At 36.3% G+C, this 23,178-nt stretch overlaps 2 protein-coding genes across 4 annotated transcripts in view; one reads left to right on the forward strand and one right to left on the reverse strand.

Moving 5' to 3' along the window:
* LOC145671108 (putative ATP-dependent RNA helicase DDX23) overlaps positions 1 to 17,150 on the forward strand; it is a 112,014-nt gene extending 94,864 nt beyond the window's left edge. For all 3 annotated transcript variants that reach the window (XM_081739890.1, XM_081739889.1, XM_081739891.1), the window contains 6 exons: positions 724 to 882; positions 4,949 to 5,072; positions 7,956 to 8,071; positions 11,519 to 11,779; positions 14,886 to 15,060; positions 16,823 to 17,150. In XM_081739890.1, the coding sequence (XP_081596016.1) occupies positions 724 to 882; positions 4,949 to 5,072; positions 7,956 to 8,071; positions 11,519 to 11,779; positions 14,886 to 15,060; positions 16,823 to 17,046 (1,059 nt within the window). In that variant the 3' untranslated portion in view covers positions 17,047 to 17,150. The remainder of the gene's footprint in view (positions 1 to 723; positions 883 to 4,948; positions 5,073 to 7,955; positions 8,072 to 11,518; positions 11,780 to 14,885; positions 15,061 to 16,822) is intronic.
* A 4,986-nt stretch (positions 17,151 to 22,136) lies between these two features.
* Positions 22,137 to 22,970, reverse strand: LOC145671541 (uncharacterized). The gene has a single exon (XM_081740730.1). The coding sequence runs from the start codon at positions 22,968 to 22,970 to the stop codon at positions 22,137 to 22,139; it is 834 nt and encodes a 277-aa protein (XP_081596856.1).
* Between the last annotated feature and the right edge of the window lie 208 nt (positions 22,971 to 23,178).

Genomic DNA, 23,178 nt, shown 5'->3' on the forward strand with positions numbered 1-23,178 from the left:
AGCTTCAACTTATACGGGACCCAATTTCCTTGTTTCTGAATCATTTTCATGGCTTGGAGGCGTTTTGAAATGGCTTGTTAAGTCACTCCTAATGATCCTGCCAATTCTTCTTAACATGAGTCTTCAAGAAGTAATCCCTCCAATATTGCATCTCTCAAAACCTTCTCTCTTCCCCCGTCATGCTGGTCTTCAAAATTACCGTTCTTGAAGCGTTGAAACCACATACATTCTTTCACTAATAGCGGTCTCCGCCGCATATTTCTTTATATCGAAGCAAAAAATTAAAATCTCCCGCAAATGACAAGAATTTGGGTCGTAAACAGACATTTTCAATAAAGAATAACATTACGATGCGGACACAAATCAATTAATATTTCGATCGGGTTATGTTGATAAATGGCCACGCTTATTGTATGACTTCTACATCTATTTATTTCCACCATCATTTACCGCTAGAGCCACTTATTGGAAAACGGTGGAAGCAAAGTTGTACATTTAATACATTATACAGCACAATTTTAAGTTTAATATTGTATTTAAGTATTATTGTTCGTAACACAATTCGCAATTTAACGAACTTTCTCTTTTACGGACGTACTTTTGTCCTAATTAGTTCGTTAGATGGGTGTCAATAAAATCATTAAATTTTGTTTTTAAAGGTCAGAAATATTTAGTGTATCTAACTGATAAAACCTTTTATTTATTTATTTATTTATTTTGTAGGGTCCTTATGCAATAATTCTTGCTCCGACTCGTGAATTGGCGCAGCAGATAGAAGAAGAAACCAATAAATTTGGTCAACCTCTTGGAATTCGAACAGTAGTCGTAGTGGGAGGCTTGTCTCGTGAAGAACAAGGCTTTAGATTACGCATGGGATGTGAGGTAAGTGAACGGTTGGTTAACTTGTTTACTTTGTTATCATGTGTTATTCTATAATGTTGCTGCGTAACTGTAGTCATTTAAGAATATAGAAAAAGAATGGTCTGGTAAAATCTGTTTTCACATTACGTACGAGGGCTGTCCAGAAAATAACAGACGTTTGGAAATACAAAAGTAACAGAATGACCAAACCAAATTGTATTATATGTATATATTTGAAAGGTACACTCTTAAGCTATTTTTCCACATAATCGCCATGCAAATTAAGGCACTTATCATACCGTGGCATAAGTTTTTCAATAACGTCGCGGTAGAAACTTGCCGCCTGCGATTTCAACCACTGGCTTACATCGGCATGTAGTTCGGTGTCAGTATCAAAGCATCGTGTAGCGAGCCATATCTTCATCGCTGGGGTAGTCGCTCGGCGCCAAATCCGGGCTGTATGTGGGAGATCGAATATTTCCCATCCAAAAGCATGCAAGAGCTCTCGGGTACGGTTGGCTTTGTGTTGGCGTGCGGTGTCGTGAAGAAACAACACCTTCGCGCTAGGTTTTCTCCAGCGCTTGTTTTGAATCGCTCGCCTACTTTCTCAGTGTTTCACAATACCAACAAAAACCTAATCACAGAACGCACCTCACAAGAAGCGGGATTTTCTATTGCATCGCACATTGTAACACGTCACAGAAAGCACAGTAAGAGCGTCACAGTTCTCACGTTACCAGACCAGAGTTGGATGCATATTGAGTGTTCTGACACCAAGATGGCGACTCTAGCCCCGCTCATTGCCGCGATAGGCCAAAACGTCTGGTACTTTCTGGACAGCCCTCGTATTTTGTGACGTATCTATCAGTATTTTAACTCTGTTTTTATTTAATTATGCAAAACAAATTAATTTCCAATTCGAAATTAAAATAAATCCATCACTTAACTTGTACAGTAAGAATAATTTATGGAGTGTATTTCTATGGTACATTAGAATAAGGTAATCTAAACACAAAAGCATTGTATGATAACGAGTAAAGTTAGTATTCGATTTCAGAACACTGATAGGGTACTTGTTAAACGATGGCTTAAAGATACTATTGGACACATAAGTAGTTAACAGCTTACCTTTAAGCGCCCTGAAAATGTACAGAAAACACAAACAGTTTCGTCGAATTACTGTTGGCTTTTTCAGTGTAACTGAGAAACTAATGCTGTTTATCCGTCATATTGCATAATTGTCTCCAAGAAATGATGGGAAATTATATTCAAATAAAATGGATAAATTCTTAATACAGATGAAAATGTTTGTATTTTAGATTCCTGAAACTGAAGGAAATTAACATGTAATTAACCTTGCTTAAGTGCGGTATATTCACTTCAGAAGGAATCGGCGGTCTATGTACTACAGAAAACACCTACCGTACAAAACATATTGATTGTTTAAGAAAGGAGCAACTATTACTTCTGTCACTGAAAAGACTCTAAAGAACCTCTTTTGCTTATTTGTAACATTAAATGGAAATAAATAAATAAAACAGGGTGTCTGTCGGTCACGAAAGTCATGAAAAAGTCACGAAAGCAGAAAACGTTCATGAAAGTCAAGAAATTTAGCTTTTGGGTCACGATTTTTTCATCTGTACAATTATAAGTATAGACTGGAAAATACTTGTTTTATAAAAAGTCAAAATTCACCATCAAAAATGTCTATGATCGGCTTTAGACGCTACCAAATCGCAAGCAAAGCACGCATCTATCGCATGCATGAAAATTTGGTTTAATTCCCACCTAAATTTGTTCTTGAAAACGTTACTAAATTTTATGGTTTGAGAAAGAAAAGGTCACGAAAAAGTCACGAAATTTCATTTTGGAATTTTAGTAGACACCCTGTAAAACTTGTAGTCGATTTAAGTTGTAAAATAATAAAATTACGCAGATAACCGACTGTAAAATATTCAGGATTGTTGATCGAAGCACCTAAATTACCTTGTTAACCTAGGAATGGAGAATTTCGTACCAAACCGATTGTAGTTCCAGTACCCTTTTGTGCACCGAACGGTATGAGATGGAGTTTATGGCTAAAAATTGAATTCGAACAATTAGACAGGTAATTACGGAGTTAGTTAATCCTACTGGGTATTGACTGGGTACCACGTTCACAGTTTCGATTTTACTTATTCTGAAGTGAGGTGGTGACCGCAGCGCTAGGATGTTGGTGCTGGTGTGCTGGTGTGGTGTGGTGTGAATTACTTTCTTATTCTGTACTACGTGAGGAGCAGTCAATGCAATGACGGCACTCTGGTTCTCCTAAAGTGAAGAAATTCAAACAAGCACTATTAGTTTCACAAAGTAATGTCAACCGGGTTTTGAGACAAAAAGGATGTGGGTCTTGCGGAATTCTTGGAGCTAAAACGAACAATTACAGTAGATATATAGTGCTTCTTCACCTGAAAAAGTAGCTTACATCGAAGCCTTTCAACGACAGTGAAGTGCCCAAGGCATCAGTTCTGGACTTTCTACATTCTGAGATGGCAGATTTTTTATACAGAGGATATACGTAAACTTGTGCGACGCTACCAAAAATTGCGGGAGGTTCATGGTGACTACATCGAAAAATAGCCAAGATATGTACTTGTATATCAATAACAATAAATTTCTTAACGGCCCTTGTTTTGACATGCGCCTCGTATAAATATCCAGTGTTGCCAAATGTATGAGGTGTGTTAGAAAAGTAGTGAGACAGATTTTTTCTGTTAATAATGAATTTCATTATTTTTGCAAATCAAGTTATCCTCTTCAAATAGCCCTCTTGGGCAGCTACACAGCGACGAAAGCATACTTTCTATTGTTCGTAGCAGTGCTGGAAAGCCTTCGATAGGAAATATTCTCCATAAGCCCTTTGTAATATATCATTGTTGCAGTAGCGGATTCGCCAAGCTTTACACAAAATCTGATGTCACAACATTACTTAAACTTCTGCCAGTCCATTTTCGTAACACACACCACCAACAAAACTTAACTTCAAATGTTGTCAACATTTGTATAGCAACTGGAGCAAGTTCAAGTTTATATTGAGTCAGCGGCAAGGGTTAATTTAACTGGCGTGTGGAGGTGGAGACAGCAGTGTTGTCGGTTTGCATACAGTGTTGCTAGCCTCGATAATTTTCGTGGTAACTAAAATCAGCACTATTGAGTGTAGGAAAATTAATTTAGATTTCTTCTGAGTGGGTGTTTTTGATTTCCTGCAAAAGAGACGTACAGGATGCAGTCATAAGTAGTCGATGAGTTATTCTGAATACAGCTATCCGATGATGTATGCAGTGAGCAAATGAAATATTGTTCTGAAAAGATATAGTTCAACATTTCTAAGATAAACTATTTTATTAAGTCTTAATTTAGAAAGTGTTGCCCCGCGTACCGTAGTCACTAACGCTCTCGTCTCTGGTCCGATCGGTCCCGCATTCGATTCCCGGTGGGGACATTCGGTCGAAAAAGTGTTAACAGCTCTTTCAGACACACATCTTAAGTGAAATTTTCCTGGGTTTTCCGCATTCACACCAGGTAAATTCCGGGATGGGACCTAACATAATGGTCTCAGGCCGCGTCCTTCCTTCCCTTTCCTTTCCCATTTCTTTCCCCCCAATTCCCCGCGCAGTGTGATCGTGACGCCGAGATACATCATTCCTCATATGTAACGGGCTGACATGCCATAACTAGTAATTGAGCGTTTGGAACATATTGTAATATATATCAAAAAGTATCCTGAATTATGTCCTTCTTTAAAGAATTTCAGGCGATATTTCCAGTACATCCCACGGATCTTCTTCGGGGCTAAGGCTTAAGAGTATTCCCTATGATGTTATTCACATGTTAATATTTTAACACACTGTGATTCTTTAGAAAAGAATATTATTCAGGTTAGTTTTTGTATATATAACATGGCGATAGCTGCCAAAAGCCCAGAAATCTAATTCCTAATCCTAATCTTTAATTCAAAAAGTGTTATTGTGCATTATTGTTTTATTGTTTCTAGTTTGCAGTTTCAGTTTTTTTAATATTTGACTTCAAGTTTTACATTCTCTTCTAGATTGTAATTGCAACACCTGGTCGTCTAATAGATGTGTTAGAGAACAGATACTTGGTACTAAACCAGTGTACGTACATCGTATTGGACGAAGCTGATAGAATGATTGACATGGGTTTCGAGCCAGGTATAGTACATTATTATTATTATTATTATTTTCTAAATATCGAAGATGTATATTGTGTAATGTGTTCAGTAAATATAGGGTTTCATTAGGAACATCACTACCTGTGAATTGTAGAAGTTTTATGCAGCATCTGGAGGTGGTGGTGTCCCATTTTTTGAATAGTCATTATTGGAATAATTGAGACGTTTCCCGAAAGAAAGGTCCTTATGCAAAGTAGTTATTTAATGAAATAAAATTAATAAATGAATGAATATTTGTAGTGTTTATCAAAGTATAGAGTCTAACTTTTTTGTGCCTCAGCAATGGTAATTACGAATACTGCGTATAGATCGATTCGATATTTGTGGCCACCTGACCAACAAAAAAAGTTATTAGTAAACTTAATTAGTGCACTAATATTGGGGCTATATATGCACAAAAGGTGCTCAAAACATTTTGCACAATGAACTGTAACTTTTTAAGTAGTAAGTATTAGGACCATGAGATTTTGTGTTCATGTATTTGTGTCCTTTATGTGCATACGCATGTTAATGTATCCTCCATCCGCTGTGATACATTTAGCCACCGTTCTTTTCATGCCGTAAATGCACTTGGGTAAAACCTCGCACGTAGACTATTACACCACTACACGTAAGGAGTTTTTGGCCACTGGCAAACTACCTACCACGAAGGTGGACCTTCAGACGACCAAACAAAGAAACGGGGCCATATCCGAATTATAGGGGATCGAGGGACTAGTTACCATCCTATATTTCTGATTTTCTCCTGTGTGTGGTTGGCAAAATAGAGTCGCATTATTTTAGTGCAGTTTGATGACAACTTTTGAGATCCGGTTTTTTTTGTCTTTAGAGTACGTCGCAACTTTGTTAGTGGCGAACAATATCGTTCCTTATTAATTGTTGCGCCAGGTTCCAAAAAATCGACGAAGATTACGTCACGGTGATCCCAGAATATGACCATTAATTTGCCCGCTGATCTGGTGAGTCTTGTGTTTCCTTCCGTAGAGAACCGGGATGATGCCATTCCATGAACTGTGTTTTACTCTCAGGATCCTTATGAAACAGCCAAGTTTCGTCCTCTGTAATTACGCCATCAAAGCTTTGTGGAGAGTCACCACTGAACGTGTTCTAGAGTCGGAGACAAATTTCCTCCCTCTTTGTGTTCTGTTCCCTTGGGAACAAGTGGGACACAATGGGCACAAAATTTTCTGTATTCATGTTAAAACACCATTCACCGATAACCCACTCGCTTCAACAAGCTACCGCGTGGTTACACGTCTATCATTCTTGATGAGTTGATTAATTTGGTCTTTGTTAAAGTCATCACTGAAGTTGATGGTCTGCTGGAGCGTGGTAGGACCAGCAGACCTGTATAATATATCGCTGAATATTGTTACCGTTCAATATCTCATTTCCCGTACACAGGGTGCAATGTATGTCAAATGGATGTGGCTGAATGATCACCGGTCTTGCGAGAAACTCAATGACCGACCGTTGGCAAATGCGGCTATTTACTTCCTTTCCCATTGTGAAATATCTGTTAATAACGGAAGAAAATTTGTTATATAGCTTCAGCATAAAGGACCCAAGTATATGCACGAACGTTCTGTGCTTCTAGTATTAATCATAAGGAGTTATGGCTTATTGTGCACAATTTTTTGAGTGCCCTTTGTAAATATGTATATCGTGTTAATTGGTAACATAATAAGAGGAATTTATAACTATTGAGAAAGGTAGGTGGCCATAAGTATTCAAAAAATCTACGCAATATTAATAATTACTACTGTTGAGACTAAAACAATGTGAATATCATGTTGTGAAAAGGACTTAAGCCATTGTGTATCTTTGAGGAGGAGTGACCGAATGTTTCACTCGAAATGTTGGAGGGAAGATTGATTAGGGACATAATTAGGTGAGTAACGTGAAGTATTACAATGTGTTCCATTCTCTCGATAAGTAATTCATATATTCGAAGTTTCTTCTCTTCTGTTCCTGTAGTATACACAAAACATACATAGGCCTACTTATATATTGTACATGTGAATGAAAGGAAACAGTCGGTATTTAATAACATCAGATCTTCTGTACATAAATTTCAATGAAATGTAGAGTAACATTGCCATTCGACCGGGGGATCGAACCTTAGATTCTGGCTTAGGGTGCAGATACGAGAAGTATACGTTCCAAACAAATCCTTCTTCATGTCCAGCCACCAATCTCCACGGTGGTATTTAGCCATGTAGTCTAGGTGGCTAAAATATCAAAGAGTGAAGAATGTATGGTTATTCATGGGGAAAGATTAGAAAGCAATAGTGATTATTGCATAGGCACGGAAACATGGGTGTTACCTATGGTCCAGTCGTACTTTTTCATTCTTCGGCTTCCATTGTTTTTCAGCATATCGTCAATGTTTTGTTGTAATTTTCCATATGCTACTTCTTTGAAATCTTAAAAAAAAAAAAAAAAAAAAAATCTGTGTTAATATATTGAGAGTGAACATGAGTCTTATATTCAAAAATTAGAAAAATAAAATTAAAACAAAAATCTATACGTTAAGTCATTTTAAATGTCATTAATTTCTAATTCGATAGTTCGACGTTTTCCAAATGCACTGGCTTTCTTCCATTATTATGAAGAACCTTATTAAACATTGATTTAGATCTCGATTGATTTCTTGTACATTTTTTCTAAAAAGTCGTGACATTTCATAATTTTGCCGGAGTATAAAGTACCATATTTTCTTAATGTAAAATATTTCAGTGCACATTATACTATAGTAAATTTTTATTTTTCAGTTCATGTTAAATTTAAGCAACCCTAGATTATTCTAAGTGTCTGTGCATTTCGTTATTTTTATATTAATATGAACTTTTTAAAATTCTAGATGTTCAGAAAATATTGGAGTATATGCCAGTAACAAACCAGAAACCAGACACCGAAGATGCAGAAGACGAGGCGAAGCTCATGGCTAACTTTAATTCCAAAAGGAAGTATAGACAGGTAATTCGTTCATGAATGTATATTCTGTATTATCTTTATTACTTTCTTTATTTGGAATTTAATGTCCATTTTCACTGCCAAGGCTATGAAACGTGAACTAAACCTAAACCAAAATAGTCTAAGTAACTGGCGTGACAGTCCTTCACGGGCCTAAAACTTGCCCAATACCATCTGTTAGCGGCCGGCGGAACTACGTCCAGTCTAGCGAGCAGCTACCGACGACTCCGGAATGACATATCAGGAGCTTTCTGGACTTAGTAGCTGTCACGTCTTTATTCACGTGACTCCAATCCCCAGTTTGTCTCGCTAGGTGGACGCCGAAAGTTGGGTTGTACCGGCCAGAATCGAACACGGAACCACGCGGGCATGAGTCCAGCGCTCTAACCACTAGACTACGAAGTAAGGGTGTTCCAGATTCCAGAATTCCTGAATACTTCGGAATGAAAATCTTCGCGGAATTATGAAATCTCGAAACTTTAGCCTGGATTTCGAAACCTCGGAATTTAGGAAGCTCGGGATTGCAGAATCTGGGAACTTCAACCCAAAAATTTCGGAATACGTAACGCATACGTTTGTCGGATTCTCGGAACGATTGTGTTTCAGAATTGTGACCATTCAAACAGTGGAACTAAGAAATTATGGAGTTCGGAATTTTAAAATTTCTTAACCTCATAACTATAAAATTTCAGAATCTTCAATCTTCAAGTAACATAGTTACGAAATAGACATCAGCACCGAGACGAATCTCCCTGTTGTGATGAAACATATTACCATTTACCCATTGTCGTGACAGCAATAAATATTTCCTCCGTCCTTCTGAGAATCGAAAGTGCTAAAACCAGTAATGACTTCAGGATGAACTTCCTTCCGGGACATATCTATGATCGAAGAGTATGAGTACTTTTACTCCGTGTGTACGGTAATTCCCTTGGAGGAAATTTGAAATCTTGTATCGTAACCAGGTGCGCCACTAGTGCAGTGCGAAATATGTATGATGGTCAGCTTCTTCCCCGTGTAAGTTCAAAATGGTACATGAAAAACTTGAAATTGAGAGCTAATGTGAAGAAATAGACTGAAAATTATGATTGTGGATATCATTCACAATAACTGAGCAGTTACGGCTTCGTTCGTGCAGTATATGAACGATCAGTTCAAGCTAGCTATGCTGTGTTATAAATTTAATAATAATCCTGATTCCCAGGGCTTGGAGAAGTCTTGCTTGCAAGTACTAGCCTACCAAAAGCCAGAGCAAGTCTACTAGCCAGACCATTTTACAATCATAGTGTTTATACAAATAAATAAATATCACTTCGCGACACAATAAACATAGTACATTTTTTATTTTGTTTATTGGCATATGTCTTATAAAAAAAAGTGACATATGCTATATATTCTTAATTCCTTGTAGGTATGTCCAGCTGTATGGCGACGAATCACACTTTTTGCGCTTCACGATGTCTGTTTACTTATTTCGTTTAATTCAAACGGGACAGCATAGGCAGATTAAAAGGGCAATGGCGTACATGCGAGTATTCATGTGGCAGTAAGATTTTCATTCCAAATGTAAAACACAGGTGGAACCACGTTTGCGTTAAAACCAAACTGCTGCAGCACTAACGCCACTCTTTGGCAGGAAACAATAACAAAATTGACAAATCTACTCAGCGGTGTACAGAAGCTGAGAGTCGAATGAAAAAGATCGTTCACGATGGTAGTGCATTGCAATATTACATTTTTTTATTTGTTGTATGTGGAATGAAACACGTTTTCTATTGATCAAACTTTACTCGCCAAATATAAATAAATACTCGCTACTGGCGAGCAAGCGAGTGAATTTTTCAAGCCCTGTTGATTCATATATAAATATATGTGTCATTGCTGTGCCGGTATCCTGCTGTGCGATTGTTGTGGATTACTCCGTTGACTTTAACTAGTTATAGTTTTTTTTTTTTTTAATTAATAAAAGATCGATTAAAGTATTAAATCAAATAAATAACTGTTGAAAGATAATGCAAATGAAGTATATGCAAAATAAAATGATTCGTCGATGGTACAAATTAGTCCTTTCTGCGGATTGCCCGTATCTTGTTTTATGTTATCCGGAGTTATAAGAATGATGGTTTAGTGGGAAGGATATGTCAGTCTGTTAGGCAATGTGCATTGCATTTAGAACTAGTAATTAGTCTTGATCTACTGTTTGGATGTCATGCTGATAAATGCGAGATGTTGATGAATAGTTGTATCTCTTGTTTAGTCGTCCATGGTATTCCGATATTGTTTCCTTCCCGAACACAGTAGCTTTTTGGTGGCCATGACCAGAGATCTGGATGGATGCCGCATACATGGGAATAAAATAATCATTAATACCTATCTCAGTGGCATAGGGGGCGTTCCTTTACAGGATCGACCTGGAGAGTGGGCGTAACACTTTTCTAAACTTAATCCGTTTTGGGTAGTAAAATGCACTGAATGATGGATATGCTTATATGAAATGAAGTCTCTCACCTCTCCTACCCAAGTCGTACCTCACATAGTAGTGCTGTAAACTCTTTCTGGAGACAGGGTATGAAACCCGTGTGGAAAATAAGGGGTCAAAACAAGTGAGACCTGGCTCTCCAGGTTTTATGTTGAGCGATAGGACAACAACCTATCCTTAATAATAATAATAAATAAATAAATAAATAAATAAATAAAAGAAAGTAATGTTAAAAATCTAACAGCAAGTCTCTGAATTGGACAGAAAACAAGGAACAACAGACAGTGCGACATAGAAAGGACAGTAATATTCGTTTGGCAACTTGGAATGTAGGATCATTGCTTCAATCCGGTAAAATGCAGAAAATCGCTGATGAAATATTAGCAGTACAGGAATCAAGATGAGTAGATTATGGAAGAATCGATAAGCCAAATTACACTCTCGTATAGGACCTGTGGGACGTTTCATAGACTTGTGTTGTGTGGGAATATGCTCAAAGCTAATTTTAAAGCCGGTTGAATATCAGATATGTGAAAGGCTCTAATCCTAAGTTTTCATTTAAGTTGTCCTCGAACTTAATGACTCTGTTGGACATAAGTAGAAGTGAAGTCATGAAGTTTATATGATACTTCTAAATTAAGGACATTGATTTTCTATATTAAATAATCACCATTTCTTTTTTTATTATCTTGTTGCATTCTACCTTTGTGCCATTTTCTCGCTATGGTTGTTCCGGATTCGATTCGAGTAGAAGTTCTTGCTTCGGAAATTCTGTGCAGTGCTTCGGATTGTACTTCAGCAGTAGACTCCCTTGATGATAAAGAGGAACATTAAACTCTACATCTGCTTGAAATGATCAGCATGTTTCTGTGTTGTAGTTAATACTTCAGAGCTTTTTTTATTTCCTTGATTTGAATGAAAGTAATGACTATTGATACCCTTAGCCTAAACTTTAATTTTTTTCTTTACAGACTGTTATGTTCACTGCTACTATGCCTCCAGCTGTGGAACGTTTGGCAAGATCCTATCTTCGTCGTCCAGCTGTTGTTTACATAGGATCTGCAGGCAAACCAACAGAACGTGTAGAACAAATCGTTCATCTGGTGGCTGAATCTGATAAACGAAGAAAGTTGCTTGAGATCTTAGGCCGTGGAGTGGAACCACCTGTCATTATTTTCGTGAATCAAAAGAAAGGAGCGGATGTGTTGGCACGTGGCTTGGAGAAACTTGGGGTATGTAATTTGCTATTTTTTAAAGTTGTGTTTTATAGCCTGATAAGTCTGTAATTTCGAAACAATAACTGAGAGTTGCACATAATTATGATAATTATATGTTGATTGTGTATACGACGTGCATGTAATTTCGTCCTTAAGTAGATCTTAAATAAGCCGGAAACCAGGATCTGAGTCTCCGATGGCCCAGTGAGCTTAGCATTTTTATGTTCTGAATCCTGATACGTTTCACCTGTTTGTACTACTCGTATCTAGAACTAGACGCCTATTAATAGTTATGTAATTCCGGTTAGTGATATAGTGTTAGCCAGTGCTGTACAGTATTGTGTCATACAAAAGTAGCAACTCAAAGTACTATTTTAAATAATAATGAAGGATATTCTGATTTACAAGGAAGTTACTGAAAGAATGAAGGTTGTAGCTGAGTCTCATTGCTTGAACTAGCAAATTATTTGCTTTTTTCCTCTTTTTTTTTTTTTCTTTCTTGTAAAATATTACGAAACAAGAACATTACAACAACAGTAACTCCAAAATGATAAAATTCCCATTATAACTCACTTCTATATTGAAATAATAAAATAATTTGCTTCTGAGACATTGTATTAGTTATAGTGCACTGCTTTTTTCCTTTTTACCTTGCTGGAAACATCTTTTGGCAGATATATTCTGGTAAAATAAATGCTCTGAATATATATCTTACAGAAGATGTTTGTTGTAGCAAGGTAAAAAGGAAACGAAATATGGCAGTGGATTATATTAATAAAACGTATCAAAAGCTAAATTATTTTATTATTCCAGTAGTAAAACTCATTTATGAATACTTTTACTTTCAATTTGTCATGTGTATGATACGTACAATTGTAAAGAGTGTGATTTTTTATAATTTTTTTATTAGCACTATATTACAAAACTAATCTATAACAGCTTGCATATAGTATCATAGACAATATGGCAACTTTAAACTCAATATTTCGCTCGCTAGGTGGGAGATGTCAAATGAAAGGTAGAATAAAAATAAATGTTAGGTAAAAAAGATCGAATTGACTTAGAATCCGTGCCTAGAAACGTTTTAGATCGTTGCTTATGAACCATAAATATTTTGGAGCAGAAACGTTAGTAATAGTAAAAACCATTTGTAAATAATGTTGCTTTTAATCATATATACAATTGAAAATGAATAAGTATATTAAATAATAATGATATATTTATGAGTTCTGCGGTAGTATTAAAATACTAATATCTTGTAAAAACCGTTACTACTAGTGCACACGTAGATAAAGTAGTTTGGACCAATTCTACAAAAACAAAACCGACTTTTCTCTATGTAACGATGACCTTAGCCAGATTATCTAGTTCTTATGAGTTGGTCGATTTTTTCATAACACCTTTCCATAATGTAAGTGTTTCCAATTACAAGTTGCGAAAACACATTGCCTGCCAAACCACAGCAGATAAGGTTTTCTTAATTCCAACAAAATACTTCTGAAAGTAGGTTACGACCCGCATATGTATATGGAATAGAAACAAGCATACATAAAGAGGGTTCCTACAGACCTGGAAAATCAGAGAATGTATGGAAAAGTAATAAGGTTATTTGGAATTTAGAGATCAGTCTACACAACAGTATAGAATAATAGGTTACAGATGCATTAAGTTATAGCAAGGTGTGTTGTACCATGATTCTTAACTCTGAAATCAGTTGAGCTACAGCATTTTGAATCCCGTAATGTAGACAGTGTGACATCTTTGACCTTCTAAGCTAATACATACGTCTTTTTAACCGACTCAAAAAAAAAAAAAAAAAAAAAAAAAAAAACTAGGTTCTCAATTCGATCCGTTTATATAAAGATATTGTTTGTATGTTCAAGCGTAATTCTTCGATACATATGCACTGATTTTATTTTTATTTATTTATTTTAAAAGGGAAATTCCTTTCCGGTGGTTCTGCGTAAATTTCATGAGGATCTTCAGAGCTAAACCATGAAACTTGTCAGTGGCTGACAGTGTTTTCATAACATAATTGTGTGTATGATCTCGCATAATTTCGACATAGGTGCACCAAATTTGTTGACTTCCATTTTGTTTGAAAAAGTGTGGTGTCGCGGTGGTTTCATATAAAAATTTCATTAAAATCTGATGTTAGTCATCGGAACTAAACCATGGAACTCCGTAACGGTTAATAGTGTTAATATTGTAATTAACTGACAACATTGTGTGTACGCTCACGCATAACTTCAATTCAGATGTATCGATATTGATTATACTCTTTCAGTTTCAAAGAGTACACTTTCTTTCAGCTCCATATAAATTTTATCATTATCTAATAACAGCCTTTGGAACTCCTCAACGTGTGTATGTTGAAAAACGAGTGAATTGGTTGTAGAAAAGCAGTGATAACATTCATGTGAGCTGAATTGTGGAAACAGTTCAAGTTACAAATAACAGGATGCTGAATATTCTGAGATTGTTTCAAACTTGAACTCTTTCCACAATTCAGCCACATGTTATCATTGTTTTTCTGTAATCAATTCACTCGGTTTTAAAATGAGGGTTCCATTGTTTCTTGCCTCATGTATGATCGTGTACAATTTTGACATTGGTGCACCAATTTTGTTGATTTACTTTTTGTTCGGTAAAGTATGTTGCGGTAATTTCATATAAATTTTATCAGGATTTAATGTGTCTTCGGGGTTAGATCATGAAACTTCTCAGGAGCTAATAGTCTTAATACTGTTTGCATGTTCATGTATAATTCCGTATCGCGTAGACCGATTAAAAAAATACACATGTTTCGTAGGCCGACCCATTTATAGGAAGATACCTGGTTGTATTTTAGATACTAAAAAGTGGAAAAATTGAACTTTGGTCAGGGAAGTAGGTAAACCTTTGTCAGGAAAATCAGAGAAACAGTTTACAAAAAGCTGTGGGAATCCTAAATAAGCAATTAATTAACTTGACTTTTTTCATTGAAATCCGTATAATTTAGTTTCTGGTAAGTGATATAAAAATAACTGAATTTGGTGTACATTTTTAAATTTTGTAATATTTATTTGTTTGCTTTAGGCTTGTTTGAGAAATGTAACGTTCTTAATATTTTACTTTTCAGTATAACGCTTGTACTCTTCACGGTGGCAAAGGCCAGGAACAACGAGAATACGCTTTGGCAAGTCTTAAGACTGGTTCTAAGGATATCCTTGTCGCCACTGACGTTGCCGGAAGAGGTATCGACATCAAGGACGTATCTATGGTTATCAACTATGATATGGCCAAGAGTATTGAAGGTAAGAAATATTTTATTTGTACGTAGTAGTAGGACTATCTAAAAATTTCCACATTTCTACTCTTGAGGTCGGTGCTGGGTCAGATCACACACATTTATAGTGCATTTACTTTTATAGTGCGTGGAGAACCATTGTTTAAATACTGGTGGAAACACATGCAAGAATACCCAGTAAGAGTTTACGGATCTGGCATACACAAGATGTTGGTAGTTTTCCCAATATGGCTCCATGGGACATTCGGAACGGTATATTTTAAAAATATCCCGAACTGTATGTTATATAAACATACAGTACTCACTTTAGTAACCGTGAAACCACCCTGAGCTACTATGCAAGCAGCTGTGTGGGCAATGCCCAGAGGATAGGATTGACGACGTTACGCTGTACGATACAGTAGTCGTACTGTCTTGAATGAAGACAAGATGCTAGCAGCGCAGAATCCCAGCGCAGAATGGGTCCTCTAATTGGGAGTACAAACACACGCTGGATTTTTCCATCCACCTGCGTATCTACGGACATGCATATGACTGTCAGTGTATCCGAGATGGAAACTACTCTCACTGTCTACGGAATCCACGTTGTACAGTAACACCAGAAAAACTCTTCTTCTAAAACACAGAATGCTCTCTCGTGCATAGATGCCACTTTAGAAACTAGGCTTGTGATACCATCTGTCGCCACGAGCCAAGTTTACGAATATGAGAAATTAAAGTTTCAAATGTAGTTTTAGTTTCATCATTAGTGTTGCATTAATAGTTTTCGATATTTCACTTTAGAGCCTGATGAATCATTTATAATCACCATGTATTCTTGATTAACAATTACACTTCTTTCTTTCTGTAACTGACTAAACTATGGTAATAGTGGTCCGATTTCGCCCATTGTCCGTTAAGCTCCGACACTAGGTCTGCAATGGCTAATATCCACAATCACATTGCGAAATGAATAATAATACAGTACTGTACTCTTAATAAAATACGCTGTCCAATCTGAAAATGCAAAATATCTGATACACACTTTAATACAGTAAATTCAACATTTTAAATCCGATTTAAGCTACTCGCTGAGCAAAACAATACGTTTATTAAAAAAATTATTAACGTCTAACAGTTTCGTCAACTATCCACTTGGCTTCATCAGTCACTGTCTGATTTAATAGTGTCTGATGAAGCCAAAGTGGATAATTGGCGAAACTGTTAGACGTTAATATATATATATATATATATATATTTTATAATAGGCGTATTGCTGTGGTCAGCGAATAGCTTAAATCATATTTAAATCTACTAAAGCAATGCTCGTACAATGGAAAAAGATCAACACTTTAATTTAAAATCAGTATTTCCAAATTGGATCGACTGCTCCAGATATTTTGTCCGTTGCTTCTGAAATCGAAGGATAAGTGTATTATGAGTTAAAAAGACGACTTACCTCTTTCAACTTTCCCTTTAATATCATGCAAATTAAATCTACATAACATGACACTAAGAGGAGAAGATTTGGGTCAGCGCCATTTTCTTCTCGTAGTATCAGTTTTAAGTTTCTTCCCAAAATATTCAACATTCGTAAGTAGTTTCAATGCCAGTTATTATACATATATGATTTTTTACTCCTCATCGAAGTTCATTGTAGCGATTACCATGGCAATGACACGGATTAGGTGTCAAATCTTAAATAATCCATTTGAATACATATTTATGACGTGAAAGACGTTTTATATCTTGTAAGCAATAAACTATGTGTTTATTTTTTTCTGTTACAGATTATACTCATCGTATTGGACGAACTGGACGAGCAGGCAAACACGGATTGGCAATCTCTTTCTTAACGAAAGAAGATTCACCGTTATTTTATGACCTGAAGCAGACTATTCTTTCGAGTCCTATCTCTACATGCCCACCTGAACTTGCTAATCACCCCGAAGCTCAGCATAAGCCAGGCACTGTGGTCACCAAGAAGCGGAGAGAAGAAAAAATATTTGCATAATTTTATATTTTATGCAGTGTTTGTGTACAAGGAGATTGAATGAATTGTTGAGGCGTGATGTAGTGGTCCAATTTGTAAATATAACTTAAAGTTGCGTGTTTTTATTATTTGTTTTTGTGTTTGGTAACCTACCTACTACAATAGGCACCTCAATAATAGTTCAGATCTAATCATACTGGCTAAAGAAGACAAATGGTCAATCAAGTCACTGAGTTTGAAAGAATTGATGGAACGAAAATACGGGAGAAAACAGGAGAACCCTGTGAAAACGATGTTGTTCCCCACAAACTCACATGGACTGTGATCGAACTAGGCATCCCCATGCACAAAAAGTGGACACATTTCTACTGAACAATCGTGCTTCTATCTGAGTGATAGAGCATTCAAGTTTGTCTGATATGTTACAGGTGCGGTCCCAGGCCATGTGAGTTGGTGGATGCCATTGTCTTCTCCGTGAGTTTTTACGAAGTCCTTCCATTTCTCCCAACTATATCATTTTTCTACGAACTCTTATCATCATCCAGGACCGCGGTGGCTAATTATAGAGCGTTCACCTCTGGTGCATGGGGTCCTTGATTCGATCCCAGCTCGCGCCAAGTGAGTTTTGAGGAGGACAAACATCGTGTGCGTGGGTTTTCTCGGGGTTCTCCTGTTTCCTTCCACTTTCTTTATTCCACCAATTCATTCATTTCTCATCATCACCGTCTCCTTTAGCCTAAGCGGCATAACCGTGGGACTTAAAAAGAAGGTAATTTTCTTATTATCATCCACTCGCATTTCCGACCTACTTTGTTGAGTGAGAAAAAGATAGACATGAAAATTTTAAAAAGTAATACGTTTTCACTTTCACAAACTATTAATTGTTGTTTCTATATTTTATAAGTATTGTGAAGTATGTCGTTGAATATCTTGTTGTTAATCAAGTTTGCTGAGTCCATGAATAATAAGAGGTCGTTGTCTAGTGTGATGGATATAATAATTAAAAGGGTTTATCTTACCATAAGTACAGTCAATTGTTACTAGATCCAATGGTAATAGAGGCCATCGTGGGCAATAATTTAGTATATGTGGCACTTTCGAATTAAATCTAAGTCATTAATGACACGAATTAGAGGTTGCTTATATTTCTTTTAATTATTAAAAATCGTTTCCCCTATTGTAGCTGTGTGCTCGATTCTTACCGTATATCTTTGGAAGGTTTATTTTATTTTATTATTATTTTTTTTTTTTTTTTTTTTTTTTTTATTTTATTGGCCTTGAAGTAAACAAGTATTGCAATAGTCAAATGGTGGGACGAAACATGAATATTCAATTCTGTGAACCATTCATTGCGAAGAGTGGTGGCATTGATGTATATTTTGAAAGATTCGAGCAGTTATTTGTAGCAATTGACGTTGTTAGTTTGATTTTGATTTCAATCATGGAATATCGTAAATAAGAAATCTTCCGAAAATGATCCAAAGCAGATTATCTAATGACACAGTAGAACGTTATAGATTTCACGCAGTGGAACAGGTTCCTAGTTTATCCTGCCAAAGCGTTCCTTGTGTTGAAGAGAACTCAACTCTAAATAAGAATTCTTTGAGTTGAAGCATTCAAAAGACACTAAATCGCGCTAGTCCCTACCTCTTCCTCAGCACATTTAAAGAAAATTTGTTGCTATGTACAGTCAGCAACAAAAGTTCTTTCTGTTTGATGAAATAGTTTCGTAAATAACTTAAGAGTGGAAGAATAATTTGAGTACAGTTTTCAGTATATTAAAGAGAATGTAATTTTTTGTACGTTCCAACCATACTACTATTGTACATTCCAGCCATAAAACCGTTATTTCCAAAATAAATTTTACCAAACGGAAAGAACTTATTTCGCTGATGCATTCAATTCTCTGCTTGCCCATCTTGTAGAATAAAAGTGATGGATAAGTTCGTAGTTCAGTAATAAGAGTTCCTTCTCTTCCTTAATGTAAAGTCATTGGTATGTGCTTCTTACGCAAGACCACAAATTAACACCTCAATCTATTCTTGAAATAACATTCAATTAACGGTCTTGAAGTACAGGTCATTCGCCGAACTGGTGATAATATGAAATACATCCTAGGTTTTATTGTTGGAACACGAAAATCAAATATTATACCAAGAAGATATTCAGGTTAATCAGTTGAAATACCAGGTTAAGAGTCTGGATAACTGGAGGATACACTACACGGCAATAATGATACAATGTCATACTTTTGGAAATAAAAATAAATCTTATGTTATCTGGGTAAAGAAACACGTGTTTGCGGTGTTGCCAGTTCAAACAAAATACTATGGAATCGCAAAACTAAGCCCATCGAGTGACCACTTGATTTTTTTTTTAAGTTCCAAATTTGGATATGAAGCCAGAATTTCCTTAAGATGAACTTAATACGTTAACGGATGATATATCTTAGGTAGATATTGCAGACAATTTGTAAGATCTCAATTAAGTGTAACATTTCTGAGCTTCCTTGAAGTAGTACGTTTTTCTTAATATGATGAATCTTGTGGAATCCTGACAACTATATCGCCATTAAAACTAAGTTGATGGAAGACCATTTAACCTTACTTAATAACATGATAGGAAGCATATTAATTTATCATGAAAAAAAAAATCACGAAAGCATTCATATAACAATTCGACCATACATTTCAACAATCAATTGTCATCATCCTCAGTGTACATTCCTTAGGACATCACATTGCTTCGTAGAACTACGTATTTTGATCAGTTTCCTCCATTGTAGAATTAGTGTTAATAAATCTTTAATTACAGTCTTTAAATTTCCGTGTCCGGTAGAAGATGCCTGTGAATTTATATATTTGTACAATGCTAGTTTGTTAATACTTCTTTATTTGATATGAAAAAAACGGTATGAATATCCCACTAAATCATACGTGAGATGGTGTGCATTTAATAGAATGATATCCAACGACAGAGTTAGATTTTCACAAAAGTTTTTGAGCCAGTATTTTTTAGAGAGAGAAGATAGGCTAGCCACTTGGTTTACGGATTAAAAAGATATTTCCAAACTAATACTTAAAAGCTGTATTTTCTGTATGAGAGCTCATCACAATTATTGATTATCATAAATTTAAATAGCTTAGGAACTCGAATCCTTGCACCAGAGATAAACGCTTTACCCTGCACTGGATATAATGAGGACATAAAACTGTCTGAGATGAGTGGAAGACGTCACTTCGTAGAAAATATGGGCAAAGTGTACAGTGGGAGAATACTAGTAGTAGTGGATCCTATGGGATGTAAACAATACATACTACCTATGTACAAAAAAAGAGGAAAGGGATATTAAACGTCGCTGAGTATATCGGCATCAGTTTTTATGATGTTCAAGTTCATCCTCACCCCTTTGGGTGGGGGTGGGAGAGGATAACTTTTTAAAAACAATCAGATAAGCTAATTAATTAGTAACTACTTTAAAGCGAATTAAACACATTAACATACAGTATTTTCTCGCGCTTGCGCGGAATTCTGCGGGTTGCTAGTTTTAAATATTACGTTACTGTGAATCTTTAGAAATATTCTGAAGGCTGCGGTGGCTCAGTGGTAGAGCGTTCACCTTTGGTGCACGGGATCCTTGGTTCGATCCCAGCTGGCGCCAAGTGAGCTTTGTGGTGCACAAACCGTGTACATGGGTTTTCTCGGGGTTCTCCCGTTACCTCCCACTTTCGTCATTCCACCATTTGATTCATCCTTATCACCGTCTCCTTTAGCCTCACTGGCATAATCGTGGGACGTAAAACTTAAAAGATTTCATTTTTAAAATTTTGCCGTCCCTAAATTCTGCCGCCCAGTGCTCAAGCACAGAATAGCACTTACCTAAATACGGGCCTGTAGGTGCTTAAGAGTAAATGATATGAATGGGTCACGGATCACCATAGCTGTCTTGCAGGAGCCTCTTAATTCACGTGTAGGTCATTGCAACTTTTACATTTGTGACCACATGTATTAAATTAGTCAGCGTGTTTAGTTTTATATGGTCATATCGTTTTCGTTGGCCTGTAAATCAGTCCGTTAAGATTGGTTTCCGTATTAAGTTATTACCATATAAAACTGCAGAAAAGACGACCTACGGTGTCTACATGTGACCATAAATGTGAAAGTTGCAGTGGGTCACAAGGCTCCTGGAAAAAGACTATGGATCATGTGGCAGTGAAGATTTTAAGAGGATTGTAAAATAAGTTTATGTTACCTGATTATGCTAAAGGAGACTCTTGATTATGGAAGTGGGTATAACGATGATAAAATACAATCTTATTCTTACATAAAAACATGAGCAAGAGTTAGAATATCCAACTGATTCGTAACTTGTTTGAAATTTTATCAGTTGTAGCATTGACCAATTTGATTCGTTAACCTTTAAGGTTAATAGCCAATACCACATGCTTTGTATTCTCTGTTCAATGTTGAAGGCCTAGTAGACGCTCTTTATCACAGACTGAAATCCTTACACTTTTACCCACTTCGGCTTAAATATATTTTGTTGTATTTCCTTCTGCGAACATAAGGTCTGCAGCTGCTTTCCCTTAATTTATCTCGCATCGAATACGAAATATGTAGAAAATTGACGGCAGATGAAGCTATTTTTTCATGACCTTGTAATGAAATGTTTCAATATAAGTCAAAAGAAAAGTATGCTTTCTCTGCTGTATTTTTTTTCTCCAATAAATTCGAGATAAACTGACCAATTTGAATAGTTTCCTTGGCATAGAAATTGCATAATTTTGTGTATATTAGTAGCAACTGAATTAAAAATTCAGACAATTTGTTCCAAAACTATTGTCAAACTAGAAAATGTGTGATTGTATAAGAAGAGTAAATACGAAAAAATGACATGTACAGAACGCGAGAGATAGCATGAGCTTTGAAAAGCGAGAGGTAGGAAGAACCCTAATCGCTGCAAGGGTGACAGTGGAGAGAGAGGGAAGATTTTTTGGTAGTGTTTCTAACCCATGCCGATACTAACCTCCAACATAAGTAACAACAATGGATAATAACTACTTAACGCAACTTATATATATTATGATAGGCTTACCTGTAGCTTCAGGTATTTATAAAGGCTCAATACCGCCCATACAATCCATATCATCATCATCGTCTTCCGTCTCGTCGTCACTTTCTTCAGAAGAGTCACTATTACTGTCACTGTCTTCGGCTAAGTTCATTGTAACGTTTTCAGTAAGAACGTCTAACTGAGGTTCCATTTGCAAATATGCTTGTTCATATCTTCGTACTTTATCACACCTAGCCTTCCACTCTTCCGCTGTTATCATTGTAAATTTCTCTTCGGCGAGTTTCATCGCATCGATAATGGAAAAAGTGGTATTTCTTGCTGCTACATATTCTTTGACTGCAGCCCAAATCAACTCTCTCGGGTTTAGATCAGGATGATATGGGGGCAAACGAACTGTATGTTCATATTCAGCAAGGAGAGAATCTACTTTAAAGGTCCGAAAACGAGCTTTATTGGCTTTGATTAAATTACAAAGTTCTGGTTTGTACATATTTTCTCTGAAAGGAATATTGTGTCTTACACGCCAATCGATCATTACAGCTTTACGAGATGATGATGTCGGTGAAGGATCTAAACAGACATTGTGATATGGTGCATTGTCTATCACAAAAACTGAATTACTTGGCAAGTTAGGAATTAGCCGTGGCTTCAACCGCTTTTCATAGTTTTCATAATTCATGTCGTGATAATCGCCAGATTTCGTTCCAGATTTGAACATGACTAACGCATCTGGAATGAAACCGTTTTCTCCACCAGCATGCATGATTATTATGCGTTTTCCTTTAGAAATTGGTGTGAGTAAACCTGTATTATTCTCATCGCTCCACGCGTGTTGTTTTGTGTGCGATGAACGCAAGTACGTCTCATCCATGTAAATTATGGGGCGGTTCTGCGTTCTGTAATGATCTATAGCTCGCAAATAAGCCAACCTCTTTGACCGAAATTCATCTTTTTCAATAAGTAGTCGTCTATTGTTTTCAGCCTTAATCTATCTAAATCCTAAGGAACGGATTATTTTCCGTAAAGACCAAGTACTTCCATTAAAATTAATCTTTTCTCGAAGTACTCGCAACAGTGAT

The sequence above is a fragment of the Thermobia domestica genome, chromosome 15 (genome assembly GCF_964235325.1).
Source record: "Thermobia domestica chromosome 15, izTheDome1.hap1.1, whole genome shotgun sequence".
NCBI lineage: Eukaryota > Metazoa > Arthropoda > Insecta > Zygentoma > Lepismatidae > Thermobia > Thermobia domestica.